The 26,027-nt window shown below is 39.3% G+C and overlaps 2 protein-coding genes across 4 annotated transcripts in view; one reads left to right on the forward strand and one right to left on the reverse strand.

The window, feature by feature from the left end:
- Nucleotides 1-298: 298 nt before the first annotated feature.
- Nucleotides 299-22,057, reverse strand: ACP1 (acid phosphatase 1). 2 transcript variants are annotated; one of them, XM_027690372.1, is made up of 6 exons: nt 21,930-22,057; nt 9,862-9,935; nt 9,640-9,753; nt 5,028-5,089; nt 2,696-2,801; nt 299-1,791 (listed from the first exon to the last, which is right to left on the reverse strand). In XM_027690372.1, exons 1-6 carry the CDS (start codon nt 21,970-21,972, stop codon nt 1,714-1,716), a joined length of 477 nt encoding a protein of 158 aa, XP_027546173.1. In that variant the 5' UTR covers nt 21,973-22,057; the 3' UTR covers nt 299-1,713. The 2 variants fall into 2 exon arrangements, with proteins under 2 accessions (XP_027546173.1, XP_027546174.1); XM_027690373.1 differs by lacking the exon at nt 9,640-9,753 and adding an exon at nt 9,471-9,584 and having other exon boundaries at nt 922-1,791; nt 21,930-22,033.
- SH3YL1 (SH3 and SYLF domain containing 1) overlaps nt 22,039-26,027 on the forward strand; it is a 51,378-nt gene continuing 47,389 nt past the window's right edge. The window contains exon 1 of one of the 2 annotated variants that reach the window (XM_027690370.1): nt 22,039-22,329. In XM_027690370.1, coding sequence (XP_027546171.1) covers nt 22,329 — 1 coding nt within the window. In that variant the 5' untranslated portion in view covers nt 22,039-22,328. The remainder of the gene's footprint in view (nt 22,330-26,027) is intronic. The other variant, XM_027690371.1, reaches the window with a different exon arrangement.

The raw sequence follows: 26,027 nt of genomic DNA on the forward strand, positions 1-26,027 counted from the left end.
AAAGCATGCATAAAAGCAAAGGACAATAATTTTTTCAGAGTCAGTGCTTAGTCAGACCTGAAATATTGTATTATTCTTTGTCCCTGAAGTGAAACAGCTATTAACTTGCACATTTCTAGCTTGTTTCTTAGAAGTCAAAACTACTGGTAATGCAATAATGCACAAAGATTCTGATTTCTGTGTTTAAGCGTTCCATGTACCACCTGCCTTTTTGTAAGCAGGTTCTTAAGTTATAGGTCTGACTGAAATTTTAGCACAAAACAGAAACCTCCCTAACACAAAATAGCTGTTCTACAGCAAAAGTCCCAAGGAATTTAATTCCTATCATGAAGGCTTCAACACACACAGTGACACCAGGATTCCAACCTCCCCAGGAGTAACAGTATCCTCTAATGAAATACATCTCTCCCTCAGAAGATAAAGCAGGTGACAAATACAGAGACTACTACTTTGGAAGGCAGGAAGAGACACAAAAAAAAGGCTAAATAAATATGAAACCAAATTTTATAGATCCAGTTTTACAGATAGTGTGGTAATGCTAGTCCATACCAATGCTGATACTAGTCAAAATAGGAAAAATCATCATGGTACCAGTTACATTACTGATCTCAGTGCATTTACATTTCTAAGGCAGACAAGAAAGGTGATGTTCAGACAAGCAGGTACAGATTTTTACAAAGCATTTTGTCCAAGAGCAGAATTATCTACTTACTGGCCTTTGGTTAACTTTGTACTGTATTACAGATGAACTCTGTTTGGGTTGAAATATGCTCTCAGAGAACACTTCTGACAGGCTGACCATTCTCCTGAGTAAATCTGTAAATACTGTCTAACACTCATGTAGGAACTGGAATTATAGCAAATTTCTCACCTATTATATTGCATGGATTTGAGCATTTTACTACTATAAGACACAAAATGTGATTTCACATTGCAACTTTTAAGCTGATATGTTTTGTCATCAAAGTAAATGCTATGTTTCATGTACTTGTGTCAATGTGCTACAAATCGCCCAGAAGACCAAAGGAAGACTAGAAGTCCTAATCAATTTCTGAACTTTGTTCATCTTCAATAGTATAAAAGTGTACTGGAGCAAAAATTATTTCTTCTTTGAATAACTAAGGATTTAAACTGACAGAAAAAGCTATTTTCACTGGATCCTGATGACACAAGGAGCTTTTGCTTGCTTAAACTTTCAAATAGTGCTAAGAGCAATGTCTGTCAGGCAGCAGTTCTTTGAGTCTAGAAGGCTTCCTGTGAAACACCTTCCATTCAAAGGCTGCCTCATGATACTGACACATCCAAGTTACGCATCAACCATTATCTCACAGGTTCCCACTGAAAGTTGACTGAAATTAACTCACTAAGGACACGATGACAAGACCTCAGTTTAGTTAATACAGCACATAAAGAAGCAAGATGTTACTTTTGCAGTGCTTGTGAGAAAGCACTGGAAGAGTTTACAGATAAATTAATCCTGAATTATATACTTTATTACTACACTGATGAGTGACGAAATGGTTGATCATGTAATCCAATTAAAACCTTTCTATATTTTTTCATTAGATGACAGAAAAGCTAAAATACAAAATTCAACTGAATAAGTACTGAACACAGAGGCATAATTTTACAATTTAAATGCATCAATCAAGTAAACTTTACGTATTTCAGGAAAAGCTAATTATTTTCTTTTAGAAATTAAATGATGAAGCATTAATGAGGTTTCTCCAAAAATGCTTTACAACATCTAAGACACTGCTCGTAAACAGTTTCAAAGTCCTTTTCATTCCCCTAGAAAAGAAGAGAGGAAAAAAACCGTAAGAATAACAATACTAACTAAAAAAAAATAAAAATTGCATATTGGTTTCTCCATTGTCATTAATGCCAAATAACAGACACGAGGAAAGAATAAAAATGGTGCAAATACATGGTGATAGTTTTTGCATATTTCTCTCTAATTTGAACTCAAGAATTTCCACGGACAAACACTGTGACTTTGTATTCAACAGTCCTGGATGACTTTCCTTCACATATTTTCTTCACACACTTTTTTCCATTCACTTTTTTAGCCCTTATAATTTTTTTCCTTTTTTCTTTACATTCACACTAACCCGTCTTGTTGAGTTTCACAGTTTAATGAAGCACTGTGCAGAAAAAAAAACCGAAACAAAACTCTTTTTGTTTCGAATCTGCTTCCCCCATTAAAACCATTTCATATTCTCTACTTCCTGGGTAATGAAGAGCAATTCCTTATTCAGCTTTTCCCATTATATCAAGATTTTACAGAACCCTACTGCATCTTCATCCACTTCTGTTTGCTAAACTGAAGAATATTAATCTAATTGTTTGCTCTTGGCTCGTATTATTCAACTTCTTTGACTACCTGTGTCCATGCCTTTGTCTCTATCTTTCCTCATTACATCCTCTGCAAGGAGGCTGATCAATCAGGGCTTCACCCAATATTGAAAATATAGGTGCACTGCATTTAAATGTAAATAAATGCAAGCATAAAGACACGTTATCCTTTCCTAATCCAGTAATTTATATTGTTTTCTTGTCATAAAAAAAAAAATGTTTACACTTGGCTTTGTATAACTACATTATATGTCACATGCCAACTGTGGGATCTGGAAAGATTATATACAACACATACACAATTTTTAATCAAGCCACCCAAAGAATTTCTTACACATACATAGTACGGATCTTCAATAATAAGCTGTTTCTGTGGATCATAACTTCCAAGTAGCTCAATTTTGGCCTTGCAGTCTTTAACTTGGTTGCTTTTCCTGTTCAGATCTCTGTAAAAGAGAACATAAAATTTTCCCCTGAATTTTTCACCAGAATTTTGGCATCAACACAAGATGTTCATGACCGTTTCTAGACAACACAGGAAAATAACTCACGTCTGGACTCAGTCCTGTGGACCCTATGCTGCTGCTTGGTTTTGTTTCTTTCCTGTTGTGTGGGGTCTTGTTTAATTGAGTATGGAAGACATACACATAAACTTAATTCAGAGCATAAACAGTCAGGCACTCAACCTATAGCTTAACAAAACTTTGTAACAGTAAGTTCAGTAACTTCTTCCTCAAATCAATCATTAGTACTTTCAATATCTACCCTTAGCTTGTGTTGAACAAAAAACAATGGAAATTATCCAGATATTTCTCCAGAAGTATAAGTAAGCATCTCCTACCTGTTCAAAGCCAGATTTAATTGGTATACTGCAAGTTCTATCAATACTACCTCTAATTCATGTAAAGTCCTACTACAGTCAGTTAACAGAAAACAGTAAATGAGTGATCTACATGTGTTTTCCTTTTGATATACTGTAACATTTTATCAGTTGTCACATCCTCTTCCTTCTACATCACCTCTCATTGATAAAACATTCTGGTTTTGAGATGGCATTTTCCCCATCTACTTACAAATGGCCATCCATGATCCCAAAGGCGGTTAAAATGCACTTCTCATCATCTCCAGAGTAAAGGCAGCTCAGTACTATGATTTTCACAATGAACTGCCAGAACATACTAAATTCTTTTAATATTACACATTTCCATACCAAATCATCATTTTACTTACCATTAAAAAAGGCAAAAAAGCCCCTGTGAATACTTAGTCATAAGCATATCTGTGTTCAGAAATTAAATTCTAATTACTCATTCTGATAAATTAATTTCAAATAGTGTAGAAATAGCAATAAGACCACAATACTGGTTTTGCTTGAAGAAAAATCAGGGCTCCTCTTTCAACCAAGAAGGTATTGCTTGAATTTACAGATTTTCAATAAATTCTCTAGCTTTTTATTATTGGAAAAAACATCAAACCAATTTCTTAAAGGCTTCTGGCAGACCACTTAGTGAACAGGAGAGGGCCAAATAGCTCCGGTACTAAAGAAAAGGGATGTCCCACATCTTCCTTTTCTGACATGAGAGGCATTCCATCAACACCTGGAATCAGCTTGCCCTCCCAGTGCCACAAATAGGCGTCCCAGGCGAAATGGTTGAACTCAGAGCAAGTTTAAGGTGAAACTGTAGCGCAGCAGTAGCAATATCCCAGTTGTAGTTCTGACATTTTTTCTGCTCTATAGTTCATATCGTATAAATTGTTAATTGAAATTTCTGTTTAAGAATTCAAGTGAAAATAGAAGTAAGCCTAGTCACGTCATTGCCTGAGACACTGCAATCAAGCCAAGTGTTATATGCCCTTTGTTCATGCAGACTCTGGAAGAGAGGTCATTCAGCATACTCTAGAAAATTCAACAAAATCATACTTATTTCAGTTAAGGGGTGCTGCTTCTAGAAGTCTTTATGTGCTACTAACAGGGTTTCATTTGGGTTTTGTTTTGTTGTTGGTTGTGGTGGTTCGGGCTTTTTTAAACTAACTTTACAATAGCCCTTACAAGCACTTTGAAAGCGCAGCTCCTTAATACTCAATATGTATATACTTGAGTAGAAATTTTGCTAGTGATACCCAAATTTTTACACTAGGTAGCTACTTCACCAAATCTTTCCAAAGAGCACTTAATTAGAAAACAGCTAACAATAAAACAAGATTTCCCCCAGCTAACAACTCTGCTTATTTCAGAGCTCATTCTATTTCTATAAAAAAAGTAAAAAAAAGTTACCATATTTAATCCTTCCCAAGTTGCCACAGTTTGTCTTTTAAGTACCATGCAATGAGAAAAACAGATCACTTCAAGCAAGACAGTAAGTACACCCTCATTCTTAACTATACAGGCATCAGCTGCATATAGCACAAAGTACCTAAATTTCCATCCTTAATCCTTGAGTGGCACATATCACACAAATAAACCATTGACTTCTAGCTCATTAAACTTATTAGAAGTGAAGAATCTATCCTAATAGGATATATTTCACATACACGTTTAAAAAAAACAACAACAAAACAAAAGAACACCAAGACAAGCTAAGCAGTAAAATGTGACATCTGTCTTCAAAGTGACTTATGAGACATCACTATAAGTAATCCACATGAATTTGTTCAATTTCTTCATACCTTACCTTAGATTGTTCTCATCCATGCAAAGTATATAATCAAAGGTCTGGAAATCCTCTTTAGTAACCTAGAATTAAAAATAGATGCTTTAGCCTACAAGCTGCATTTGATTTATAAGAAGAGGAAAAAAATTCTGTATTTCTGATTTACTAAAAAAGACACAGGTGGAAAGAATAAAACTGCATCTTCATAAATTTTTACAATAATTTGTGGCATTTTAAATATACTTTACCATGATTATTTATCCATTTCTGCAAGTATTCCATAAAAAACTCCGAGTCAGCTATTCAACCAATCCTTCCTCTTTTTTTTTTCTTTATTTTTTTAAATTTCATGCAGCAACTCAGGCATCATTACAAGTGACATTTCTAGTACTTTTCAACTACTAAAACTAAAGCAGATTTCCAACTGTGGAAACTACGCAATAAAAATGGTTAAAAATAAAATAGAAAAATTACTTTCTGGATAGAACAACAAAAATGTAGGTAACCTGGAATCACTTGCAATACTTCCAGTCTAGAAATTTGCCACTGCACAGGAAAAGTTACCAAGTGAAATTCAAAGCTGAAGTATGATGGTATGAGTTACAATCTCTTAAAAACAAATGCATCCACAATATTTTAGGTCATGTAAATTCACAAAATTTATAGTATGATGTGAAAAAATCTATTGTAATCTTTCTACCATAATACAATCTGTTCTTTTTCTTTCTTGTAGTTTACTGACCCCTAAACATGAATATTAACTACATTCAGAGATCTGAGTTCAGAGGCAGATAGGCAAACATGGCAGATAAACCACTAACTTAAGTACTAATGTCATCTCTACTGTTATAAAGACAGCTGCAGATATTTACCTGTCATTGTATTTCAGTTTACATTTAAGCCTTAGCTTAGGCTAAAATGTTCCCAGCCCATGCCCACAATGCTAGTAAAAAGGGTTTCTGAACCAAATGTCCATAATGAGGATGAATAAAAGGAATAAAATCTATAATGAGTTCACATTAAGACTGCATTTCACACTGTGTCCTATGTGTCCTGTGTGAAGTATCATAACCAATAAACTTGGAAAGTTTGTTCAGAACAGGTTTTTCTGGCAGGCATCTCGGGGAAGGATGGGCTAGAGAGGTGAGTAAGCAAGTAAACAGACAAAAAGACAAAACACCATACTGTAAATCAGAGGTTTAACTTGTAAAACTTACTTACATACTAAAAGAAGATTTAGATGGCAAAACATCCATTTTGTGCAAACAGTAAATAGATACTGATTAAGCTCCCATAACAGGGAGTAAGAAAAGACAGACAGAAATTATCACCAGAATAAAGCCATAAATGAAACATTCCACACAAAGAGAATTGAAGGGGTGAGGTGCGTCGGGAAAGTATGAGAAAAGAAAGGGTTAATGGTGAAAACTAACACAGACTTGTTTATTTTCACTGTAAAAATATTTGCTGTATTCATGCAGTGCCTTTGACCTATGAAAATATTTTTGCAGTGGAAATAGCTCTGTTTTCCTGGCAAATCTAAGCAGTACCTCTACAAGCTGCTTCTGATTGCTCTACACAGCTAAATACAGGCCTCTATGAAAATATGAGGGCACAGATTTCTTTGTTGTACAGACACATGTAAGAAGAAAAATTAAGAAAAAAAGGAAAAACACACCTGCCACACTTCCCACTTGACAATGTTACAGTTATTACCCCATGACCAGTACTAACACAGATGCAAATGCAGCCCTAAAACCAAGATTACCATTTGGCTTGTGCTCTTAAGCCCTACAGCAGTATCAGATACAAAAAGCCTAATTGAGCAAACTCCAGGGAACTGAAGATATTCCTCAAAACTATGAAAACTAGTATTTTGGGGGAATTGAGGACATAAAAATTTATGTGCATTTTGAGAAGAGTAGTGTGGGTTCAAGTTCAACTTTGGATGGAACCACGCAGACAATAACCTTACATTAAAAAATGCATATAACCATTATTAATTTATTTGTTAAACGTTTCCCTTTATTTACAGAAGGAAAATCTCATTTTCTCTGTCTAAAACTCCAAGAGAAGCAATAATCCTCAAATTTATCCAGTTGTGAAACAGTGTTTAATACAACCTGCTTCTAATCTCAATTTCATATTTAAGGCAAATGCACGGTATGAGTCATACCAAAATCAATTTTGGCCTCAGCATGAATAAAAGCGAAACTGATTAAAACTTATCTGGTTTGTGCATGAAGACTAAGAGCTTAGAGAACTGCAATGGGTACATAAACACACAGCAGCCCGCCATCAACTAAAATGTTAACAACTTTATTTTATATATACATTTATTTTTATACTTCACCTTTCACTTAAAAGATCACTGTATATGATGGTAGGATGCAACCAACTTAACATTCCCTTTTACATAAATCATTCTTGTAGTTTTGAATTAAAAAAAGGTAAAATCCATGATTATCATAATTATGCACAAAATTACACGAAAGAAAGTGCCTTTCACTGGGTGGGTACCAGTATCCACAGGAGTGAAGAGGATAATTGTATGAGGTACTTATCTTAAGACTATTTTGAAGGCAACAAAGATAAATCCCTGCTCTCTATTTCTGCAGCTTCTGTATTAAATTTTCCTTAATCTGTTCTGAAACAAGTCTCACACAAAATTCTATCCTTGAGTTTGTCTCTAAAGTAAAACAAACACACTTCCACTTGTATTTATCTGAGCATTCTGAAAAGTCCTATTTTACACTCTTGAGTCCTTCTCTTTTCAGAAGTACGACAAGACCATAACAGGTCTGCAGTTTAGAGAATCAATAGAGACCATTTGACAGAAGTTTGGAAAAAAAAGTAAACTGGAGTTACATAGTTAACATCAGAGCAAAACGAACAGTTACCTGTAGCTCAGGGATTTGAAGATTTTCTTTAAATTTATAAAAGAAACTGCTTGTACTGGAATGTTTTAGACAAATTTTCATCCTGTTAGTCTTTCATTTTATTGTCTCATTCTTGTTAATTTTCTCTCCCTGTATATGTAACATTTTAGGGTCTTCTGCTTTAAAAATTTCCAGAATGTATAAGCAAATGTCTTCATTGAAGTGTTTTCATTCCCTCTCTGCCAAAGGAGGATATATAGATTCATTTCAAGGCAGAGGATCAACTCATTTTGGGTCCTTTGCTTTAGTTTAACTGCTCACAAACTACTCTAGGAATACCCAAGAACAGTTCTTAAGTTTCCGAGGCATGTCTTCTAAGAAGACAAACATGTTACATTGCTGTGACCGAAACACTGGCTGAAAAGTTTCAGTACCATTTAGCTTGTATATTGACAAATAATGATGTTTGTAAGCACTGATAAACAGTCAATCCAGAACTTGTAACAGGAAAAGATTATAACAGACTTTTTTTAGTAATTATTCTAATAGTAAAATATTGAAAAATCTAAAATGGTGCTGTGCTTAATTCTGTTTATTATATAAATGGAGATTAACATCAGGAGAGGTCAGTAGAGGGCAACTGACTAATTGAGAGAATTTATTTTAAAAAGTCAAAAAACTAAACATGTGGTCTTTGAAAGTGAAGAAAGTAAATATGACCTCAGTACGGTCTAGTAAAATTCTGAAGGGAACAGAAATGTAAGATAATACCAAGACTACTTGATCTTTTTGTCAGTACAACAACTAGTGGCATAAACTCAAACTAAGTAAAGGTCAAGCCCTAAAGGAATATCTTATATCCAGAGAATAGTTAACTGAAGTAAATTATGTGCATTTATTTGAGTGTCTGAATCATTTAAATAGATGCAGACACATTTACTTCCAATCTGTCTGGAATGCAGCATGGAAATACATGTTCTTTTGTTAATGAAAACAGATACGAGTTTTGGTAAAACTTAGAGGATTTCACTAAGTGACAAACCTGTCTTATCCTTAAGAATGCTTCAAGGGTATGTTTTCCTCTGAAGTTACCACCAACTGTGCTACTAATCTTGGGCTTGAGTGCTTTCATTCTAATTTAGCACTCTAAATATTTTTAAAAGATCTTCACGCAAGAGCAGAAGCTTTTTGTGACAGATGAACAGGTATTCTACTTCCTTTTGGACTTGTTAAATAAATATGCAATTTTTTGCTGAAGTACGCATCACAGATTACTAGAGTAAATCCATTTTTAAAAAGTATTTAAAAAATGCCCAAAATACTAAACATTTAAAGGCAAGATTTTTCCATAATGCACAAACTGCTCCAATGCTTCCTAGTTATACTTCCAATGAAGCTTGATAACAAGAAACTCATTAAGCTCAACTAGAAAAGTAAGGCCACTTTGAAGTCCTTTGAAAAACTACATATAGTATTTATTACTTGATGCTTAACCATGCATTGGTCAAATGACTTCCGTGATCGCAATGGTTAGGGCTTAACAAAGCATGGGTATGAATAAGAAAGAAAATATACTCTCTTCTACCTGACGTGCTTTATGGGCTGTCTCAATGCCATGATTTCTTAGACAGCTTAAAGCCCTTGAATCTGGGGAGCGCCCCACGTTCCAGTCTGAAACAGCAGCACTGTCTGTCCTCCACTGTAACAACAAAACAAATACATACACATATTTAAAGAAAATTAAAATACAGTACCTGCCTGGCAATATGATTCATGGGAATGCCATGCTTCTTCATGCAATTCTGTCCTCGATAGTCAGGAGGGCTTCCTATTTCATAGGTAGATGTCGCTGCACTGTCTATCCTCCACTACAGAAAAACAAATTTATATTTTTAAGTTTCCTTTCTCACTGCTTACATTTCTAACTGGCTAAAAGACAGTAATTTCTTAGGCAGGAAGAGAAATAAATAGCTTACCTTATGTTCAACTTTTTCATCAGTTACAAGTTTTCTAAAAACTGCTTCAGCTATTGGAGAGCGACAGATGTTTCCTATGGAAACAAGAGATTAAAGTGAATTTTCAGACTATTGAAACAAAAATATCAATAGTTGTGTGGATTTTTCAGCACAAATCAGATTAAAGATTTTTATTTACTTAAATAGAATGCATATTGCTTATGTGAAAACCCAGAGTCCTGCACCTGGGTTGGAGCAATCTCCAGTATCAATACAGTGGCATGAAGGGATTGAGTACCTGGGGACACCAGTGGATGAAAAACTGGATATGAGCCAGCGGTGTGCACCTGCAGCCCAGAAATGCAATCCTTGCCTGCACCTAAAGCAGCGTGGGCAGCAGATCAAAGGATGTGAGTCTGCCCCTCTACTCAGCTCTCACGAGACTCCACCGGAACTAGTGCATTCAGCTCTAGGGCCCCCAGCACAAGAAAGACATGAACCTGCTGGGGTGGGTCCAAAGGAGGGCCATGAAGATCATCAGAGCGCTGGAACACCTCTCAGTGAGAAATGACGTTGTGCAGCCTGGAGAAGAGAAGGACTGGGGCGATCTTAGTGCAGCCTTTTTATATATAAATGGTGACAGGACAAGGGACAACTGTTTTAAACAGAAATGGAGAAGATTTTATTGGACATGAGCAAGAAATTTTTTTTTTTTACAATAAGGGTAGTGAGACCCTGGAACAGGTTGCCCAGAGAAGTTGTGGATGCTCCATCACTGGAGTGTTCAAGGCCAGGCTGGATGGAGCTTTGAGCAACCTGGTCTAGTGGAAGGTGTCCCTGCCCATGGCAGGGGGGTCAGAACTAGATCATCTCGCTGATGATCCCTTCCCACCCAAATCATTCTATGATTCTGTACTATCCATCAGTATATTGAAATGCATATTATTATATGAAACATAATATATGAAAATAAATCATTAAATAGGAGGAATATTGTGTAAGCACATCACTCTCTTCTCCTCCACAAAGAGTATGTGATCACAGAAGACCAGACAAAATTACAAAATTTAAATGGTAGAGTATAATTTTTATCTTCAAATCTTCCTACACACTGCCAAATTTTAACTAATACCATGTAGTGGGTTTCTGTGGTTGGGTTTTGGTGGCGGAGGGGGGGCTACAGGGGTGACTTCTGTTAGAAGTTGCTAGAAGCTTCCTCTGTCCCGTGGAGCCGTTGCCAGCCGACTCCAGGAGGGACTTCTGCTGCTGGCCAAGGCCAAGCCAATCAGGAGCAATAGTAACGCCTCTGTGATAACATATTTAAGAACAGAAGGTTGTGGCGCAGAAAGAATTCCAGCCAGGGAAAAGCAGAGTGAAAACATGGGAACAAGGTAGACACCAAGGTCAGTGCAGAAGGAGGGGGAGGAGATGCTCCAGGCGCCAGAGCTGAGGCCCCTGCAGCCCATGGAGGACCATGGGGGTGCAGAGACCCACCTGCAGCCCATGGAGAAGCCCTTGCTGGAGCAGGTGGATATCTGAAGGTGGCTGTGACCCCGTGAGAGGCCCAAGATGGAGCAGGGTCCTGCCGGAGACCTGCAGCCCGTGGAGAGGGAAGCCCACAGTGGAGCAGGCTTTTTCCCGGGTAAGACTTGTGGCCCCTGTGGGGGACCCATGCTGGTAGAGCTCATTTGTGAAGGACTGCACCCCATGGAGAAGTGACCCACGGGACAGCAGTGTGGGAAGAACTGTTGCCCGTGGCACAGACTTATGCTGGAGAAGTCCATCAAGGACTGTCTCCCATAGGAGGGACCCCATGGGAGCAAGGGAAGGACTCCTTTCTCTGAGCAGCGGCAGAAACAACAACTGACTGCAACCCCCATTCCCCATCCCCCTGCACTGCTGGGCGGGAGGAGGGAGAACACGGAAGGAAGGAGGGGTGGGGGGAAGGTGTTTTTAAGATTTTTTTTTCCTCACTCTTTGGCTCCTATCCTGTTAGTAATAAATTTAAATAATATCCCCACTACGAGTCTATTTTGCCTGTGAAGGTAATCAGTCACGGACCTCTACCAGCTCTTAACTCATGAATCCTTAGCTGGTTTTTTTTCTCTTCTCTGTCCAGTTGCAGAGGGAGAGTGGCTTTAGTGGGTACTTGGCATCCGGCCAGGGTCAACCCACTACATACCACTTCCAATAATGCATGAAGAATCATGAATATTTGCCTAAAGTATTTACATTACTATCTACCTGTGAACAAAAACTTTTGGACAAATCCAAACCACAGCTACCACCATTTTGAAAACAACATAGTGAAATGACTGAACAACCTGTAGTATAAAATGCTCTTGATCACTGAAGTGAAGTCACTGCAGGTCAAACAGAACCCTCACCAAGAGCAGCTTCTAGATACCAATTCCAAATCCCCCTCAAAAAGAATTCAATGACACAAGCACTAAAAACAACTCAGAAAAAAAATTCCAAACTTTTTTAGTCCAAAATATGGAGGATTAGGAACAAAACATAACACATGGTAAAGCTGAATTGCTGTCAATCAGCTAACAAACAAACAGTTAAGGTACTTAATTATATACATACATAATCAGTGTTCCCTTCCAATGGCCTCCAATTGCACTAGCCACTTGATCTGACCTTATTTTCAGAAAGAACCTGGTTCAACAATGCAGTATTGCCCCATTAAAAAACTAGAAATGATGGAGCTTTAGTATTTTTGCTCCATTGCTGAAGCTGTAACTAAGTTAACCACCTATGGTAGACCTCTTAAAAATGAATGCAGAAATTCATATTCTTGGAAAAAGAATTAAGTGTCTCAATAAAAATAAAAAGCCTATTCAGCGATTACTTTAAGTCTTTCTACATTTTCATCCTTCAGAAATTTTGAGTAACTAGATAGATATTCACAATATTTGAGAGATCACCAAGATCACAATAAGTGAAGATCAAATCTTCACTTTCCATCAAACAGAATGTGTAACTTTGCTCATTACTGACTTTTGAGCAGACAAGTACAAAATACCAGAAATGGCAAAACTCACTTCTGTACCTCTAAATAGATCACTCTTCTGCTACTGATTCTTTCCAAATCTCAAACAGTAAAAAAAAAAAAAATGCCCATGAAGAAAGCTAAATTTCCATCAGCAAAAAGAAATTTTCAGATCGGGCACTTAAACTCATTTTCATGCCTGTCTTTTCAAACAAAGCACCAAGGTAAACACTTCACTGCTAAAGAGAGAAAAGCTGGTATGATCTGGACGTTGAATAACTTGCTGTCACTCATGCCAACTATAAAAATCACAAAGAGGGAAGTGAAGAACTGAAGCAATACAAATTGGCTGTCAAAGATTTAGAGAACATCGAATCACTAAATGGCAAAAGGAACGGGCTAATCATTGAGAAATTGATCTTGCTGAAATACTAGGTGAATTCTGATGGCAGTAGATCTTCCAGAAGAAGACACACTATTTCTATTGTTTGAATTAGTTTATTCCATGCACAGAAATGAAATCAGTCTTGGAAGAAAAATAAAACGGTAAAATTTTGGGTTTTCTTAAGCAGTTAAGTGAGAAAACAGGTTAGTATTATTAATTATAAAAATATTTTAAAATATGGTAATAAATCAAAAAATCTAATTTCTTTACTTGAGTACGTGAGTTAAGCATTAAACAATACAATTTCAACAGGGAACGTGGTACAGCATAAGACAGACTATAACCTTCATATCAGTGAGCCCAGTCCTTCAATATTGCAAGCATATACAGCATCACTTCTCTTAAAAACACATCCAGCTCCCCTTCAAAAAGCATCATCTATCTTTAAAGGCTATTCCAGATACTAATTTCCTGAAACCTTCTAATTCCCACTTAAGCCTGTGCTCATCTGATCTTGGTTAACATCACTCTCTACCTTAAAAACCTTTCTTTCCTTCAACAGATACAGAACTCTTGCCAAGCATAGCTGTGCTAAACTAAACAAACCAAGCTCTCAATCTCCTCATGAAATTAACTGACCCTTATCTAATCACTCCAGTTAAGTCAACTCTGCACTTGTTCTAATTTGAATTTATTTTTCTTGAATGCTGACAAATAAAATCACAGACTACACTGCAGGAAAAGTTTGTTCCAATTTGTCTTATAAAAGAAAAAAAAGTCTGACATATGTACTTAGTTCTTTTGAAAATAACCTGAGATAACTACTACAATCACATTTGACAAGTTCATGAGTATCAAATTTACAATTATAATCTCCTAATTTGTGCATTTCCTCTCTTTCTGTGCTGCTTCAAACAGGTGTTCTTTAAGTCTTCTTTCTAAACTATGAAATTCTGTTTCCATTACACCAGCCGTTGAGGCCATCTATTTCATCCTGTACAAAATTATTCCTCTGTATGAATGATCCCACACAACTGTGTGTGAACAGTAACTTTCATTACTACGGTCAACATTTTGGTAAATAAATGATTAATACTATTGGTCCTCATAACTCCTTAACTAGCTCCCAGAATTTCAAAATGGTGGTTTTGAAATAAAATTTCATGGCTTTTTCCATTTGTTTATCCTTCTGCTTCATATGGATTTAATTACTTGCTTCAAATTTTCACTCTTCTGTAACCTACTCACTACTTAAAATAAATGCTATAAATGTAATCTTTAATGCTATCATATAAAATACCATGATGAACAAACACCATCATCGCCAGCTGATTAAACTTATTAACTATCACTTCTAGCAATAACTAGAAATTACAGTTACATCATTTTTGAAACAAACATCTAACCTAGTTTGTGACTTAAAAATTAATGTCTTCCAGGACGACACATTCCAGATATTGCCAGAGGTATCAGCATTGTTAGGGAACTGCAATAATCATTCAGATCTATTCTTGGCAACTATAGACAGAACCACAGAACTGACTTAGCAGCTCTTCTACCTGCACACTCTGCAATATTATTTTCATCCTAACCAACTCTTTTACCCACACCTTGCAACAGTTATCGTTCATCTCAACATTGATGTAAAGTCCTATCTCATCCCACTGACATATGCAAACTTCAATCATTGTTTTCCAGTCACCTTTCCCACTATAATTTCTATCCACTTCACATCCAGTTTTACATCCCACATTGGTCTTTCCAGGCTTTCTGAGATCCCTTGCAGATGCACAGTATTCCTTAAGCTATGGATTGACAGCCGTATTTGGGGAGTGAAGGGGGAAATGTCACAAAAAGAATCATAGGGCAATTACCTTCCTCCTTGGATTTGAATCATATTTCCTTAAATGTTGTCTACACTTTATCTTTGCTACCTATCCTCCTCTAGTGTTCCTTTCTCCTTTGTTGTATTTGACTGATCTGATCATGCTGATTTTATGTAGAAGATAATAGTATTCAAGTTTGCTGAATCTCCATCTTCTCCCTTCATTTTTTACATTTCAAGCTATTTAAGTTGTAATGACATTTTCAATCACAGAACACTAGTACCGAAGGTACCCAGACACTGTTGACCCATTGAAATTAATCCCACAAACATCCCCAAATACAACAATACAAGGATAAGAAATTTGAATCACAGAATCAGTACTGGAACCATTTGTCAATCACTTCTAAGAAGCCAAGCTTTCTCACTCATTTTCTAGGAACAAGGACTTCACTGATGGTTATCTAAGCCAATGCTTAATTTTTGAGTTCTTACTCCAGTCTCTGCACTAATCTTTGACCCATTCCCAGACAGAAATGGTAGCACTGGTTCTCCTGGCAGGAAAGACAACTTGAATCCATTTCATGCTCAAGTTCATTGCCCATTCTTAGGTATATTGATCCAATCATCTATTCCCACAATTGGTTTTGTGTCTTGGCTGTTTCTTATTCAGCTCTCTACTTCTTTCAGACCTTCCCAAATGAAAACAACAATGCTTTTCTTTTGTTCTTTTCTTTTCCTGTCTGCTGATTGTAACAAAAGTTTTACTACATTTCATCCTCTCACATTCAAAAAACTGCTCTTATCTTTCCACACATGGTCAGTTCATCCTAGAAATTGTAATAATGCTTCCCGGCATCATTTGCATCATTCAGCAGTTCCCCTTCATAAGCAAGTGTTTAAAACTAACTGCTCATAATTCTTTACAGTTAAGTCTATCTTGTCACATTTAGCATTCAATTACCTTTGTAAGGAAGCATTCAAGGCACTGATTTTAGTTCAGATTCTCTGATCTTTTCATCCGTGTGCATGTGTGTGTGTGTGAAAACTTTCCTTGCAGTAAGGTTAGTTATACTGAATTATCAACTGCTGGAACATTATGCTTTTCTCAGCAACCTAAAGGTTGACCAGGAAAATACAAGTTTTCAACACATAAGCACCTACTCACAACAATCAGACTCTTAGTATGTTTTAAGCATGTATCTTGGTTTTCAATTCCAAGATCTCTTTTACAACCATGCTTTCAACTCTCTAGTACTTCTGCATAATTCTGAAATACAGATTAAATAAGACATTGTATTCTTACAGCTGTATTACCAGTGCTGCACAGGTCATTTTCCTTACATTTATCTAACATTCTCTTCTTTATCAAAAAAAAGTCATTATTTCTTTTTGTCAGCTTGCTAAGAATCCTCATTACAGCATCTCCTTTTCATGACTTCTTCAATGTCTTACCCAACCTATTACTTTCCTGTTCTGCAGCTATAAATAGCATTTTGTCCCATGAAGCCTAGTATTTGGCTATATCTAAACAAATATAATAGATTGTGACAAATGAACCAGGAAACTCAAATCTCTCTGTCATCTAATGTCCTCATACCCAACAAGTTAATTGCCATTTCAAAAGTGATTTTATGCAGTCTGGATCCCTAGTGACAGTACTCATACTCCGTGATTCACAACAAGTATTAATCTTCTGAGGACCCAGCCAAAACCACGTTGCTAAACAGTCCACCTGTCTTACAACTGTTCCTCCATCCAAGGAGGAGATCAGTAAGCCAGTGCCTGGCCTAGAGCGCCCATTCAGCTTGTTATGTTATAGTGGACAAATCATCAGAGAGGATGAGGCTGACTTATATAACACAGCATCATATTAAGTTCATTTCTGGAGCTCAACCATTAATTACATGAGCTATGTAAGTGTAAAATGAGCAAACTGCATTTTGGTTCACCTCCACTTTTAATTATTTCTTTGCTTAAATGGAAAAAAATTCTTTCCTGGTGTCTTTTCATATACTGTAATTACATATTTTGCTGGGTATTTCATTATTCTCTCAGTGATGAGGAACCCTTATCATTAATGTAGTTATGCACATTAACTAGATTGTATTTTGTTGTGTAATGAATATCTGCTTATTTCATTACAAACAAAGAACACAGTCGAGAGATATTTCAGTAATATGGTTCTTTCACAACAATGTAGAAAGAAAATGTAAGAATTGTACTTTCTGGGATCCACTCTCACTGGATGTGGCAAATTTAAGAATTAATATACTTCATTAACCAGCAAAGAATACTACAGATAAATGTGGTTCTAGAAATCTGTTTAGTACTGTTTTCAGCAATAATCTCAGCTATTATTTCTAATAAAATTTATGAGAAAAAAGTATCACTCCTCAAGAACAACCAGAGAAAATTAAGCAGACTTAAAGCAGGAAGAAGAAACAACTTGCCTAAAAAATTCAACTGAAAAGAGTGTATATTTCACTGGAAAAAAGAACTGCTTATCATATCAATTAGCTTTTTCACAGCACATACCATTAGGGCTATTTTTTATAGCCCAGTAACATAGAAGAGGAAATTTAAAAGCTATTTACAATATGTGATTTGATTAAAAAACCCATCCCACTAACACTTGTCCTGACTTGTCCACCCATTCCTCAGGCTTAATATCAATAATTAATTAATATAAATTATTATATTATCTTATACTAATAAGAGCTCCTCAGACACCAACCTGCATTAGAAACTTGTTACAGTGTAAATCATCATGGGCCTACAAACTCATATGTATGAATTGTTTCACAAAAGCATAGTACAGTTTAGGTTGGAAAAGACCCTGAAGATCACTGAGTCCAACTGTTAACCCAGCACTACTAAGATGACCATTAATCCATGTCCCAAAGCACCACATCTACAAGTCTGTTAAATACTTCCAGAGCCTCAACCATCTCCTTGGGCAGCCCTTCCAATGCTTGACAACCCTTTTGGTAATGAAACTTTTCCTAATACCCAATTAAACCTTCCCTGGTGCAGCTTAAGGCCATTTCCTCTGATCCTATCGCTTGTAACTTACTTCAGGTACTTGTAGAGAGCGATGAGGTCTGCCCTCAGCCTCCTTTTCTCTACACTAAACAACCCCACCTCCCTCAGCTGCTCCTCGTAAGACTTTCTCTCCATTCACCAGCTTCATTGCTCTTCTCTGGATATTCTCCATCGCCTCAATGTCTTTCTTGTAGTGAGGGGCCCAGCACTGAATGCAGGATTTGAGGTGCAGTCTCACTAGTGCTGAGTAAAGGGGAACAATCACCTCCCTGGTCCTGCTGGCCACACTATTGCTGATATAGTCAAGGGTGTTGTTGGCCTTCTTGGCCACCCGGGCACACTGCTGGCTCATGTTCAGCCGCTGTCAACCAGCACCTTCAGGTCCTTTGCCACTGGGCAGCTTTCCAGACACTCTTCCCCAAGCCTGTAGCTCTGCACAGGGTTGTGATCCAAGTGCAGGACCCAGCACTTAACCTTACTGAACCCTTGGCTTTGGCCCATCGATCCAGCCTGTCCACATCCCTCCGCAGAGCCTTCCTACCCTTCAATAGATCAATACTCCCACCCAACTTGGTGTTGCCTGTGAACTTATTGTGGTTGCCCTCAATTCCCTCAACCAGATCATTGATAAAGATATTAAACAGGACTGATCCCAATACTGAGCTCTGGGGAACACCACTCATGACTGTCCGCCAGCTTCATCAACACTCTCTAGGCCTGGCTATCCAGTTTTTTACCCAGGAAACAGTGCATCTGTCCAAGCCATTAGCAGCCAGTTTCTCCAGGAGAATGCTTTGGGAAATGGTGACAAAGGCTTTATTGAAGTACAGGTAGACAACATCTACTAGGTGGATCATCTGGTCATGGAAGATCAAGTCAGTCAAGCAGGACCTGCTTTTCCTAAACCCATGCTGCCTGGGCCTGATGCCCTGTATGTGCCACGTGACGATACTCATAATGATTTGCTCCATGACCTTCTCTGGCATCAGCATCAGGCTGACAGGCCTGTAGTTCCCCCAGATCGTCCTTCCAACCCTTCCTGTATATGGGCATCACATTTGCCAACCTCCAGACAACAAGGACCTCCCCAGTTGTCCAGGACTGCTCATAAATGGTTGAAAGTGGCTCAGTGAGCACTTCCAGCAGCTCCCTCAGTGGAGGAAACGTGGCTGGAGAGCAGCCTGGCAGAAAAGGACCTAGAGTTGCTGTTTTACAGTTGGCTGAGCATGAGCCAGCAGTGTGCCCAGGTGGCCAAGAAGGCCAATGGTATCCTGGCTTGTATCAGGAATAGTGTTGCCAGAAGAACTAGGGCAGTGATCATTCCCCTGTACTCAGCAGAGGTGAGGCCTCAGCACAAATCCTGAGCTTAGTTTTGGGTCCTTTACTTCAAGAAAGACATGGAGGTGCTGAAGTATGGCCAGAGAAGGGCAACTGAGATGGTGAAGAGTCTGGAACACAAGTCCTGTGAGGAGCAGCTGAGGGAGGTGGGCTTGTTTAGCCTGGAGAAAAGGAGGCTGAGGGGAGACCCCATCGCTCTCTAAATTACCTGAAAGGAGGTTGTAGCTAGGAGGGGGTCAATCTTTCCTCCAAGCCAACTCACAACAGGACAAGAGGAAATGGCCTCAAGCTGCGCCAAGAGGGGAACTTCAAGATGGACATCAGGAGGAATTTTTTTCACCGAAAGGCTCGTTAAGAATTGAAAGGGGCTTCCCAGAGAGGTGGTGGAGTCACCATCCCCGAAGTATTCAAGAAATGACTGGACATGGCACTTAGTGCTGTGGTTTAGTTGAGAGATTGGTGTTTGGTTAAAGGTTGTACTTGATGATCTTAGAAGTAATTTCCAACCTTAATGATTCTGTGATTCTATTCTATGATTCTGTGATACTGCTCCCCATCCCTGTCTTCCAGCCCAGGGGGCTGGTACCTGGAGAACAACTGGTCTTACTGTTCAACACTGAGGCAAAGAAGGCATTAGATAAGTCAGCCTTTTCCTCATCCTTGGTCATTATTTCCTCCTGCATCCAATAAAGGATGGAGATTCTACTGAGCACTCCTTTTGTTGCTGATGTATTTACAAAAACATTTTTGTTACCTTTAACAGCAGTATCCAGATTAAGTACTAACTGATCTTTGGGCCTTCTAATTTTTCTCTCTATGTAACTTCATAACATGCTTATAGACCTCCTGGGCTGCCTGCCCCTTCTTCCAGAGGTCATAATCTCTCCTTTCTTCCCTCAGTTCCAGCCAAAGCTCCCTGTCCAGCCAGGCTGATCTCCTTCTCCGCTGGCTCATCTTTCAGCACACAGGGACAGTGATTACTACAGCCTTTGGAACACCATGTTTGGGAAGAAGGATTCATGTTAATTAAGATGTTTTTATACAAAAACATTTGTATAGGCCACTGGTTTCCAAACATACAGCAACTGATAATCCCTTAGTGAAGGATGTTTTTCCTGAATTATTATTAGAGGTTGACTTTACTCTAAGGTAAACATCAGAACATATTTCACAAAACTAAACCCTTGTTTTGCTATTCAGTTAATCTGCATGTCTCCTGTTACAACAAAAAAACAGATAATGAAAAGCCCAAACATTAACCAATGGTTTTGTAACAAACCTGGCAAAATGCCAGGGATTCGCAGCACACAGGTCAGATTATACAGGCTGGGACACAAGTAATGTTAAAAGCAGTCCTAGGTTAGAGTAGAGCACCATCCAGCTTGTTATCCCCTGATGGAAGTGTGTACAAAATAGGGCATGGCTCTGTAATCCATGCAGCCAATTCAGCAATTTGTTGGTTGTGATCATCTTATTTATCAGTAATTGATTGTCTTAAGCTTCAGAAAAACATTCAAGTGATTTCTGATCCCATCTACACTTCTATTTTCTATACCTCTGCATGGCAGCATTTACAACATAAACACACAGAATATCTGTAAAACAAAAGTTTTCTATTTCTTCCTTTTGGTAGCCTTTCAAAAAATTCTTGTTCTTTTCCCTCATTTTCATGACAGATCAAGATTTCATTATTAGATCATGACATATCAGCTTCTAAATTCTTTTTCGTAAAATCCTAATGTACTTTTCCTCTTTTTGCAGAGGTTGTTTCATTAACATCAGTCATTTTTGTTGCAGTTTTCTCTCCCTTTCCCATGCCAGGTGTTCCAAACAGCAAACCTGTGGGCAGGCTCCTTGCTCCCTACCGGCTATTCCAGGAGCCAAGACCTGCACAACTCAGAAGGCTGTTCACAGCCACCACCGCTGGTGGTGGTTTATGCGTGTTTAGCTGCTGCTCTTCCCCATGCACAACCTTCGCGCTTTTCAACACTGGACTTCGCCTGTTATTTCCTACTGATTCCAAAGAATTGGTAGGGTTGGAAGCGGCCTCTGGAGATCACCCAGTCCAACTCCCCTGACAAGGCAACGTCACTCAGAGCAGGTGACACAGGAACGCGTCCACGTGGGTTTGGACTGTCACCACAGTGAGAGACTCCACGACCTTTCTGGGCCGCCTGTTCCCCAGCTCTGCCACGCTCTGTGTAAAATTTCTCCTCACTACTCCGACCTATCAGAACCAGGGAGCAGACAGATTAAGCTTTCTGCCTTCCTGGCCACTGCTCCGGCCATCCCTGACAAGGGAAACAATCGGAGCTCCCTCGGGTGGGACGCCCGCGGCACCGGGGCGGACGGGCCGCGCCGGCCCCGACGCGGGCCCTCGTCTCCCCGCGCTCCCAGCCATCCCCGCCGGCGCCCCGGGCCGAGGAGCGACGAGCGGGAGCAGCGGCGGTCAGGGAGCGGGAGCAGCGCCGTCCATAACGCGCCCCCGCCGCGCTCACCCAAACACACGAACAGCACCGACTTCGCCTCCCCCGCCGCCATCTTCCACACGGGGACCTCGCGGCTGTCGTGCAGTCCGCGCCGCGCTTTACGGCACTGGCCGTTAGGGTCGGCCGCGGGATTCGCCTGCTTGGAGGCGGAAAAAGGGGGCGAAGCGCGAACTGGGACCGGGACCGGCGGGGAGAAGAGGACGAGACGAGGCGGGAGCGGCGGGATGGGACGGGACCGGGCGGGAAGGGAAGGGGAGCGGGCGGTTCGCAGGCGCCCTGGCCCCGCCTGCCTCACCTGCGGCAGGTGAGCGGCTCGGCGGGGCCGCCCCGGCGCCGCCCAGTGAGGCTGCGGCGGCAGGAGAAGAAGCAGCAGCAGTGAGGGGGAGCGGGGGCGCCCGGCCGGGCAGGAGTGAGTACCCGGGAGGCGGGAGTGGGTATCCAGGAAACAGGGGGGCTCCGAGCGGGGGAGCCGCGGAGGGTACGGTGCCGTGCGGGGCCGGCCCGTCCGAAGGCGGACGTACGCGGCCGGCAAGGCTTCGCTTGGCCATCGACTGCCCCTCTCGCCCGATGCTGCAGCCTGTGCTGCGTCCTCCTGGGAGAAATTTAGGAAGCGTCGAATGAGGCTTTGGCCTCGCCAGGCTGCCGGTGAAATTGAGCATACGGGCGCTTCGCTTTAAGGGGAGATCGAGTGTTAGTTTATTTATTTATTTATTTTTGTTATGTTTTATATCTATATATATCTATAATACATATAGATATATATCGACTATGTTATATATTAGATATATATGCATATATTTTATATATTAATATATTATGTATCTATAATACGTATATATACTATATATATTATATATGGTATATATTATATATGTATATATTATATATTAATATGTTTTTTATTTATTTATATTTTTGTTATTTATTTCTGTATACTTTTTTCCTACTGGGTTATCCCGTGTACCTGGCTGGGTTTTGTAACGTCGGGCAGCCACAGCCCCACAGTGGCAGGGTGTGGCTGGGACTGGATTCCTCCACTCTGTTTTTTAAAGGCTTGATTACCTGGTTTTCCCATCAAAACACAGCACTTAGGAGGTTAAATAAAAAATGCCAGATTCTCAATTTTCGTGCCAGATGTGCGCCTTTCAAACAAAAACTGAAGAGCTTATATAATATTTGCTGTGGAATGGAACAAACAGATCATTTTCTTTTACGCGGCTTGAAACACTGTCCTGCATACACATTTTTTAAAATTGTTTATTAATTTTACTTCACAGTGTAAGCGATTGGTATCAGAAGTGTTGTTTCTGTACCCAGTGTTCCCTTGCTCAGGCCCTGCAGTGCTCTGCTGTCCACAGGACTGTCAGCAATGCGGGGTGCTGGAGACAGGCAGGGGTCCGGGCTCTGCTTGGTTATCAGAGGTGGCCTTGGCAAAGGAGACGGGGGGGGGGTGGGAGGGCGCGGGGGGGGAGATGAATCAGTTGTGTCATTCTCAGGTGCAGCTCTGCCATACTGTATAACCAAGCAATGTAGAGTGCCTGTTTGCTGTCAACCGGAGTCCCAGGAGCTGTCGATGTTGGAAGCAGATTCCCCAGCACTATCTTTCTATGCATTTGTGGGGCTGGGAAAGTGAGGGTGTATATAAGAGCGCTTTGAAAAACCATCCCAGTATTTGTATCTGTGTATGTTACACGTAGGTACATGCCTAGCAGTAATTTTGAGACAAAGTATTTCATGGTTCCATGTCTTAGGGAAGGGAGTGGGGAGGATTGTTGTCTTGCATTCTTCACTGAAAGGGTTGTCAAGCTTTGGAACAGGCTTCCCGGGGAGATGGTGGAATCACCATCCCTGGAGGCATTCAAGAAATGACTGGATGTGGCATTTAGTCCCATGGTCTAGTTGACGAAGTGATGATGAGTCAGAGGTTGAACTCAATGATCTCAGGTCTTTTCCATCCTAAATGAGTCTGTGATTCTGTGATTTTCATCCCTCAGTAGTGGAAGAGAGTCACAGTTTGTGCCTTCTTCAGTTAATGTCAACTTCCTACTTTTGCAATGAACCATAGCAGAATTCACTGTTGTTCTTTGCAACGGTTTCTCATCATTAAGAATTAATATTTCTGATGTAATGAACACTTTATATTTTTGAGGGGTTTGAAACAACCATTACATTGCTCTAAAAGAGCCTTTCATGCAGGACTGCTATGACTAGGTGGGAGAGAAACCCTATTGCAAACAAGGTAACCCAAGAGCTGAGGTAGAACTTGGGCTCTTCAAACTCTTGATTAATAAATATCAGACACCTGCACTTTTTACGTTTATTCCTTTTAGTTTGAAGAAATGTTTCTGGTGTGATTAATTGTAGGAATTCATTCATTCTGGGAATTAGTAACTTCTTGGATTTGATGCACGCACATGCGAATTGGGGCATCTACGAAGTGGGGGAAATGTGAGAGTCAGAATGATAGTGACAACTTTACTGACAGGAGTGTCAAATATTTTCTGCAGGAAATATCTGGCATCTGTAATTTTTTAAGGTGGTTAATATATTTTCATGTAGATTATTATGGTAGCATACAGGGGTATTTTGTAGTGCACATCGGGGTTGTAGTCTGTTACATTTTTGTTCTCTCTGTACTTCTGGCCCTGGTGAGAAGATAAACAAGATGTTTGTTTAGGATTTTCATCTAAAAAGAATGACTTTGTTTTAGTTAAAGCTTTTATCTACAAAGATTAATGTACTTGTTTATCTGCTTGGATTGCCTTGAAGTGTATTCTTGGTGATTAAAATAGAGCTAGCAAGCCAAAGCTGGGATACCCTTTGAGATTTTCGCCTTATTCCATGTCTAAATTTCACATATCATACCAACTCTTGTATTAACATGAGAAGAGACAGGTAGAACTGACTTTGTAGCTCTGACTTAGCTTCAGTCATGCTACTTATCTTGCTCGATGGGCAGCACCCCTTTGGTGCCAGCTGTTTACAAATCAAACATAGTACAATAAGTGTATATGAAAGACTTGCTAAAAGGATTTCAGGTACTCAGTTTCCTGCAGGATGGGTGGTAGGATGGATAGTTGTGGTGACATGTTTTGAGCAAAAGTGGGCAATTTTCATAGTAAAAATTCTTGGAAGAGTTCACATGCTAGTCTCAGACAACCCCCAGGATAACTCTGCCTTTGATGCTTGTTCTAGAGCACATCACTGTCTCTATATTATTGGAAATGCTGTTTTCTGGGTATCTTTGTACAAACAGAGCAATTTCTTTCCCATGTCTCTTGTGTTTATCCTTTCTCCTGGAACAAAGGCTTGTAGAACTGTGGACACAGGATTTTAGATATTGTAATTGCTAAAAGTTACAAGGATTTTTGAAGACTTTTAACTACAGGTGTTCCACTGCTCTCTCTCCTGTGCAGTTGAACAGATGTCTGATGTGCTTTTTGGAACAAATCCTCTGTGCCTCAGGCAGTTGGCTACTGTCTTCACCTACCACTGTTTCAGAAATAAGGAGGCAGCACCTAGGTGAAACATCTTGCATAAACAAAGGAAACATATTTTTCTTTAAAATACATTGTTCAGCTTTGTCACTATAATTTTACCCTTATGTATTCCAGCTCTCATCAGAAAAGGATATGAGAGGAAATTCACATTGTCCCTAATTGGAATTTTCTCCAAGCTGACTTCAGTACAAAAACTGCTGGGAACCCAACTTGTCAAATGCTTTTGATAATGCAGGTGACTCTGTGTTACAGGGTGTTTTTTTTCCTTGACTTTTCTCAAGGAAATAGTTAATTCAAAGTGGGACTGAGGGCTGATATCACATGAAGTTACAAAGAGATAAACTTTGTGTTTGAATCAGTTAAGTCCTTTCCTCTTTGTGGAGAAAAGTAATAAAAAGATGCACACAGTGAAACTGGAGCATGTGTTTTTTGCATGTTGTAGGGTTATTTTAGCACTAACAAAATTGATATTCCATGTGAAAAATATTGAGCTCCCATGGTCTAGAAGTGCATACATAATTGGTAGCAAAATTTGAAAAGGCAGTTTGTAAACACTAGAGCTGACCAAAAATCTTGTATGCTTTTAGATACTATACATGACACAGCT

Source organism: Neopelma chrysocephalum, unplaced genomic scaffold (assembly GCF_003984885.1).
Source record: "Neopelma chrysocephalum unplaced genomic scaffold, ASM398488v2 Primary Assembly neopelma1_80b, whole genome shotgun sequence".
NCBI lineage: Eukaryota > Metazoa > Chordata > Aves > Passeriformes > Pipridae > Neopelma > Neopelma chrysocephalum.